The sequence below is a fragment of the Fonticula alba genome (genome assembly GCF_000388065.1).
Source record: "Fonticula alba strain ATCC 38817 unplaced genomic scaffold supercont2.8, whole genome shotgun sequence".
In the NCBI taxonomy this organism is placed as follows: Eukaryota; order Rotosphaerida; family Fonticulaceae; genus Fonticula; species Fonticula alba.
Genome location: NW_009242978.1, coordinates 1,616,121 through 1,623,297, shown reverse-complemented (window position 1 = coordinate 1,623,297; position 7,177 = coordinate 1,616,121). Strand labels below are relative to the sequence as shown.

Below are 7,177 nucleotides of genomic sequence, written 5' to 3'. Positions count from 1 at the left end.
GGGGGGGGGGGACCTCTGGTGCAAGATCGGTGCCCGGCCGCCCCCACCCCTGGTGGAAGGCGCTTGCCTCTGGGCCGGCGGCCCCCGGCCGTTTGAGAAGCCCAAAGCATAGCCCCGGCTGCCGCCCCTGGCTGGGAGCTGTCGCCGGGCTGTATTCCGATCCCGGCCGCCGCCGCCCCTTCCGGCCTGAAGGTGGCGCGTTTCAGATCTCCGGCGATCCCGCGTGTTTGCGTGGGTGCAGGCTTTTTACTTTGCCCTGTTGGCAGAGGGTGCGCCTGGACTCCCAGGCAAGCCCTCATCCTCTCTCCCTCCCCCCCCCCTTCCCCTCCCGCTCTCCTCTCTTCTTCTGGCCACACTGCTCTCCTTGCATTTGAGCGCCTCCCCCCCCCCTCGCCTGCCCGTGCCTCTCTGCCCCGCCTCCCCCACTCGCCCTCCCTCTTGCCCCCGCGACCAGCCCCAGTGTCCTGTGTTGAGCACACCAGGCTGATCGCGCTCCCCTCTCCCCTCTAGTCCCTACAGACATCCGCACGATGCCGCCTGCCCGAAAGCCCAAGGCCGAGGCGTCTGCCTCCGCCGAAGTCGATCCCAGTCAACCGGTCGACTCGGCGGCGGACCCGGTCGCGGCTCCCTCCTCATCCGGCGAGTCGGCTCCCGACGGGGACACCCCCCCGCCCACTCGCAAATCCAAAGTCTCCGCCAAGCGGTGCGTCCTCCACTCGACTGGGCGGTCTCCCCCTCCCCTCGGTTTCGAGTGCCCTTCCGCACCATGCCCCCGCCCCTGGTGGCTGGCCATCTTTCCCTCGGCCTTTTCTCATTCATGGTATTTGTCTTTTCCAGCGCCGAGCAGAACCGCGCCGCGCAGAAGCTCTTCCGCGAGCGTCGCATGAAGTATGTCCAATCTTTGGAGGAGGAGGTGAAGACTCTGAAGGAGAAGCTCGACCACTTGAATGCCCTCGAGTTGCCGAGCGACGTTTTGGCAGCATGCCCGATGGCTGCGGCGGCGGCCGCGGCCGCAGCCTCCGCTCCGTCATCCTCTGCACCCCCCCTGCTGGCCCCGGGAGCCCGGTCCATGGGCGATCTGCTGTCGGCCATGGCCAACGCGCGCGCCGATAATGCTGCCCTTCGTGATGCCCTCCACATCCTGCTGACCCATGCCCGGTCTCAGCAGGCGGTCATCGAGGCCTACAAACGCCAGGCACAGAGCTTGCAACTGGTCATCCAGGCAGAGCAGCTCCTCCCGCCGGCCATCCCGATGGCCGACACGTATGTCACCCGCTCTTGCCACTTGATGCCAGCCTCCGCTCCCGCCTCAGCATTGACATCCTCCCTCTCTGCTCCTCGCCCACATACACACACACACACACACACATCCACACCTTCCCTTCGCCCGCTCTTCCTTCTTTTTTTCCCCCTCCCCCTGTCTGTCTCTCCCCTTCTTCCTCCACCCTCACTCAGGCAAACGCTCCTGAAGGCTCTGCATCTCCCGCAGGTGGAGGGTCTGCTTTCGACACGCATCAATGACAGCCATACGATCGCCGATCTGTTGAATTCCGACACCTCGGGCCAAACCTCGGCCGACGATGGTCGCAGCTTCTCCCCGGCCTCTGGCAGCTCGCCCAAGAATGCTCCCTCGCCGGAGGTCCTGGCTCACACTCACGAACTGAGCCTCAGCCCCCCGGCTGTCGAGGAGTCCTCGCGATTCCCCCACCCGGGCTCCGGTTTGGCCCCGGCCACGCACTACCTTCCCCCCTCGGGCAATGGCCAGATCGCCCACCTGCCTCCGGCCGGGGACATTGTTGACAACCGGTACCCCGAGCCGGTTCCACCTGCGGGCGGCTACTCGGAGCCCCTGGCCCCGACAGTCTATTCTGCTCCCCACTCTCAGCTGCCGCTGCCGTCTCCGCAGCAACATCACCACCAGCAATCCCAGCCTCCGCCCCTGTCAGTGCCTTCGCATTCCGGCAGTCACTCGCATCATGCCCAGCCCTCGGGCCCCAGTGGCCTGGCCGGGGGATACTCGCATGCGCCGAGCAATTCCCACTTCCTGGGAACCCCCTTCTCCATTCCCTTCAACCAGGTGCGCGCGCGCGCGCTTCTCCTCGTCTGCCTGTGCCCTGCCTGCCCCTCATCATGTCTTTCTGACCCATGCGTGTCTGCTCCCATACATGTGTGTGTGTGTGTGTGTGTACTTGTCCTTCCCCCGGGTCCTCTCTCTCCTTTCCTCTTCTTTCTCGTCTCTCCCCTTCTTCGCCCCTCTCGCTCTCGCTCTCGCCCTCGCTTCTCGCTTCTTGCTCTCTCTCTGTCGCTTTCCAGCACGGCCTCATCCCGGCGACCTCACCCTCGTTCGACGAGCTCACCATCGCCACTCGGGCCAATCACACGGGCCCTCTGGCTCCCTCTGCCGTATCCTTCGATCTGGCATCGGTCCACCAAACCAGCAGCTCCGAGTATTACGACACCGGGTCTTCGGCCCCGCCCTCGTCATCCTCGCATGGGGGCTCCTCCGCCGACGATCCTGGGCTCCAGTGCGTTCAGGAACTCGGTGATGGAGCCTTCGGCTTCCAGCAGTGCGTTCTCGCTCCCTCTCGCTCTCTCTCTCTCTCTCCCTCATCCCCCTCCACCTCGGAATACATGCTTCCCCTCTCCCCTTCAGCTTCTTCCCCGATCTCTCGACGATACTGACCCCATCGGCCTCCTGCTCCGGCCCCTAGGTCGGTCAAGATCGAGTGCGGCCCATCGCAGGCAGCCATTGCCATGACCGAGTCCTCGCGTCTTAGCCGGCATGCGGTGGTTCCCAGCGCGGCCCCCTACCTCCCGCCGCATCTTCTCCAACCGGCGACCACCGAGACGCCGCAAATCCCCGACGAGGTGGTCTCAAGTTGCACCTCGGACGAGTCGTGTCCGTTGATTGCCGGCCCCGCTCCCGGGACACTGGTGGCGCACGCGCCCCCCCCGGCCGATGTCTCCTCCCCGGCTCACAGTTACTCTGATGGCTCGTCACCGGTGACCGGCCCTCCCCCGGCTCAGGGGCCAGTGCACCTGCTCCCGTCGAATGAGTACCATCCCTCCTCGACCGGGGAATACCATCACCCACCTGCGCCCGAGTTTCACCCGGGGGAACCGCACCCGATGCCCCATGCCCCGGATGCATCTCAGTATCATGCAGTGCCGTCACAGCAGGCGCCATCGCAGCCGCCACATGGCTACCCCTCGGCAGGGCCTCCCCCCTCGGAGTACCCCTTCCCGCAAATGGTTCCAACCCAGGCTCTCGCCCCAACCCATGCCCCCTCGATCTCCTCCACCTGTACCGTGGGGTCCGATGGGTCTCTCGACACTTGCTCTTCGGCGTCCCCCTCGCCACCACATCAGCAGCACCAGCAGCCGGCCACAGGTGCCGGCTCGTGGCAGCCGCCCGCCGCCTCGCTGCAGCAGCACCATGCCCCGGTGTCGCGTGTGATTGCCACCGCCGTTGAACGCCGGCCGCAGGCCCTTGCGACTCCCTCCTCGATCATTGGCAGCGGCCGGCAATCGGTCAAGCGTGATCTGACCACCGCGTCGCTGTACATCCCGGCCGATCAGCCGCTCAATTGGGATGTCACCACTTTGCAGCAGATTCACCAGCGCTCCATCCTCCAGGAGCATGCGGAGTTGGACGTGGCGTCGGTTCCCGCCGTGGCCGAGGCGCACCTTGCGACGACAGGTGCCGGGGACAGTCGCATCGGCACCCCCTCGCGGCCGGGGGCCCCGACCACGGTGCCCACCACGACAACGGCTGCACTCCACATCCAGTCTTACACGTCGCACGAATTGCCGGAGTACATCCACCGGAAGCTCACTCACCGTGATGAGAACTTCCGCCATGATCCGGATCAGTCGGACCTTTGCGAGCTCCTTCAAAACACCACCTGCCGGGATCGGGACATCGGCCACTGCAAGCAGACCAAGTTCTTTAAGCGGACAACTGCCACCGTGCCGCCAGCCGCCGCTGCCACCGCCGCCACCGCCTCGGCAGCGGGCGAGTCAGGCATGTAGAGCGAAGCATCCGTTTGTGCGCGTGCGTCTGTGTGTGTGTGAGGGGAGGAGAATGAGAGACACAGGGAGACAGAGAGAGAGAGAGAGAGAGAGTAAGTGTGAGCATGTGAGTCAGTGCATGCAGTTCGGGGCCTTCTCCTTGCCACTCTCTCGCTTTCTTTGTAGATTTGCCGCTTTATCGTCTTCTCTCTCTCTTGCCCGCTCTCGCCTCTTTGCTTGCCTCTCCTGTCTGCATCAACCGTGCACCACCCATCTCCGTGTGCTGTGAATGTGCTGCATCCCAAAAAAAATCCCCCTGTAGTCATATAAAAACAAATCACAATCCACTGGGTGCGCCCCGGCGCTTGGGGAAAGCCACGGCGCCGCTCCGAGTGGTCGGGTCAACGGGGCTAGATGTGAACAGCCCAGACAAAGGCGCTGAAAACAGGGGTGGTAGTAATAATAGGGGGGGGGAGCAATGGCAGCCGGCCACGATCAGGAGAAGGCGAAAGGGCACACCACTCTGAGAGGACGCGGAGGCACGACCAGAGAGGATGAGGATGTCGCCGATGTGGAGTGAGAAAGAGAAAAGCCCGGGGGGCGAGGGCGAGAGTGGGGGGATAATTCCGAGATTTGCCGGCAATTGCGCCCCACGAAGACATGGGGGTCGCCATCCTCCCGCCGAGAGGGACGGTCTCGTCGTTCATGGAGGGCAAATGCGCGCCAAATCAAGGGAGCCGAGCCGCGCTGGCTGGGTGCCATAACCGGGGAAACACTCTGACGTGACAATGTGCGCGCCAAAGGGCAGCGAGAAAATGCCTTCAGACCGGCTTCGGACCGGCTTCAAGCCGGAGGGCCAGCCTGTGCAAGCGGCGTGCGTGTCAAAACACACGACGGCGTGATGATGATGATGACGACTGGGCCCGGCCACATTGCCCCAAGATCGGGCGGACCGAGGGAGGGGGGGGGGGGGCCGGGCCGGGCAGATCGGGCAGATCGGCGCCTCGAACCGGCGGAGGGGGGATCCGGGAACGGGGGATCCCGGGTCGCCGCCCAGGTGTTGGGGCACCCGTGGGGCCCCGAGATCGGGAGCACGGCCCGGCGTGCATGGACGGGGACCTCCCCCCGCCTCGGGGATACGGGGTCACTAACGAGTCTCTGTGGGGGGGGGGGGGGGGGGGTGCTAGCGCCCCGGGGGGGCCTGGGGCGGGGACAGGGACCGGCTATTCCCTGGGAACGCTGGCCGGGTCCCAGGGCCCTAAGAGCATGTGGCGCGGCAGCCCCATGCTGGTCAAAGATGACCAAGGCCTCGCCACGAACCCCCCACCCTTGCCCCCCTTCCCTTCCCCCCCCCCCCTGTGCACACAGAACGCCAGCCCGTCCTGCGGCCGAACTGCCACGCCTCGGTGCATGACAGTTGCGCGCTCAACTTCCTCACGCCCGTGCGTCCGGCCCGCCCTTGAACCCGCGAGTGCCTAGTCACATTTCTCCGGGCGCCACACAAACGGCGATATTCCGCCTGCGCGCGCATTACACACAGGGACTTACCCCTCGCCCTGACGCCCGGCCGTCGGTCCCCGGTGAAAGCGGGGCAACCTCCAGCCGTACATCTACCCCCCCCCCCCCCCCCCCCCCCCCCCCCCCCCCCCCCCCCCCCCCCCCCCCCCCCCCCCCCCTGCCGCCGCCTCTCCCACGCCGCAGAGGAGCGTACCGTCCGCCGGTGGCTGGCCTTTTTGTCCAGATCGCCGATCCTTGGAGCTCACCGGAGCACCTCCCCTCCACCGGTTAGGCCGCCATCCGTGGAGCACCCCCCGCGCCCCGCGCCCCGCGCCCCGTCCACAGCGCCTCCTCCATCCCCTCGGCCATTCTCCTTCCCGGCGGAGGGACTCCCAAACGTGTGTGTCTTCTTCCCCCCCCCCCCCCCCCCCCGCCCCCCCTTTTCAGCCCCCACCCCCGGGTGTTGCCATCCTCGCAGATCCCTCACCCGCACCCCGCACACACACACACACACACCTGCATCTCCCGCCCCGTACCTCGCCCACCCCCGCACGTAGGGCGATGTTCTCCCTGAAGGGCACGCGTGGAATCCCCTCTCTCGGACTCCTTGCCCAACGCATTCTCCCTCCTCCGGCTGCCTTCCGGCCTCCTCTCGCGGCGGCCCTGTTGAGCACCCTCGCTGAGCGCTCGCCCGCACCCTCTCCGTCGCCCGCCCGCCGTCGCCCCGCGCCGGCCGCTTGCTCCTCCGGCCGCTGCATTCCTCGCCGACCGACATCCCCACACACCACGGCTCCCACCATCGCCACGGCTGGTGTTCTTCCTCGCTCGACTGTTGATCTCCGCGATCGCGAGCACTCGCTGCGCATTCTCCGGACCCTGGCCGAATCCAGCGCCCGGATATACCCCCTCCTGACCCCCTCTTCGGACGCAAGCGCACCCTGCCACGCCGGCACCTGTGCCTGTAGCGACGACCTCCCCCCAACCATGATGGCCTCTCCGCCAGCCTCGGCCGAGGAGCTGTTTGCCCCGCGTCTGCCGCTCGGGCAGAGCATCACCTCGTCTGCCGGGTCGCTTGACCTGGCCGCGGCAACCGAAGCCGCCGCCTCGGCTGGTCTGGTGGATCCACTGCAGCCGGCCGCCGGGGCAGCTCCCCTTCCCTCCAGCGTGGACTCCAGCGCCGCCGAGGCCACCACCTTCTACCGCCGGCCGCTCCCGGAGATCCTGGTGTCCTTCCAATCGGACGAGGGGAAACGCCACTTCCGCAATGCCATGGAAACCAAGTATCTTGAGGGGTATTTCGGCCTGGCCAGCAATTTCCTCACCCAAGCCGAGCCCGCCTGTATGTTCCATTGGCCAGGGGCGAGGGGGGGGGGGGGGGGGGGGGGGGAGGAGAGGGGGGGGGGGGGGGGGGGGGGGGGGGGGGGGGGGGGGGGGGGGGGGGGGGGGGGGGGCGGTGGGGTGGCGGTCGTGGCGGGACAGAGGTGCGGGGGGGACTAGGGGGTTCGACTTGGCTTGGTTGAGTCTGCCCCCGGTGCTAGGGACCGCATGGGGGTCATTCTCTCCGCCCACGCCATATATGAGCACTTCCCCGAGAAGCCGGTGTCCGGAGTGCACCCGGTCAAACCACACGGAGCGACCCCCCCCCCCCCCCCCCCCCCCCCCCCCCCCC

The 7,177-nt window shown here is 66.9% G+C and overlaps 2 protein-coding genes across 3 annotated transcripts in view; both read left to right on the top strand.

The window, feature by feature from the left end:
- The first annotated feature begins 317 nt into the window (after nt 1-317).
- H696_05014 (hypothetical protein) lies at nt 318-4,119 on the top strand. The gene is made up of 5 exons (XM_009498885.1): nt 318-703; nt 838-1,263; nt 1,456-2,077; nt 2,314-2,567; nt 2,712-4,119. Exons 1-5 carry the CDS (start codon nt 531-533, stop codon nt 4,030-4,032), a joined length of 2,796 nt encoding a protein of 931 aa, XP_009497160.1. The 5' UTR covers nt 318-530; the 3' UTR covers nt 4,033-4,119.
- A 1,703-nt stretch (nt 4,120-5,822) lies between these two features.
- The window catches only part of H696_05013 (hypothetical protein), a gene marked incomplete at its 3' end in the record, with an annotated part of 3,156 nt that continues 1,801 nt past the window's right edge, over nt 5,823-7,177 (top strand). The window contains exons 1-2 of one of the 2 annotated variants that reach the window (XM_009498882.1): nt 5,823-5,906; nt 6,066-6,847. In XM_009498882.1, coding sequence (XP_009497157.1) covers nt 6,070-6,847 — 778 coding nt within the window. In that variant the 5' untranslated portion in view covers nt 5,823-5,906; nt 6,066-6,069. Of the gene's footprint in view, nt 5,907-6,003; nt 6,848-7,177 lie in introns of those variants that run through there. The other variant, XM_009498883.1, reaches the window with a different exon arrangement.

Coding starts and splice junctions, on each gene's coding strand:
- H696_05014 (XM_009498885.1), top strand. CDS start 531: ATGCCGCCTGCCCGAAAGCCCAAGGCCGAGGCGTCTGCCTCCGCCGAA. Junction 704..837: donor TCCAAAGTCTCCGCCAAGCG/GTGCGTCCTCCA, acceptor TGTCTTTTCCAG/CGCCGAGCAGAACCGCGCCG. Junction 2,568..2,711: donor GGAGCCTTCGGCTTCCAGCA/GTGCGTTCTCGC, acceptor TCCGGCCCCTAG/GTCGGTCAAGATCGAGTGCG.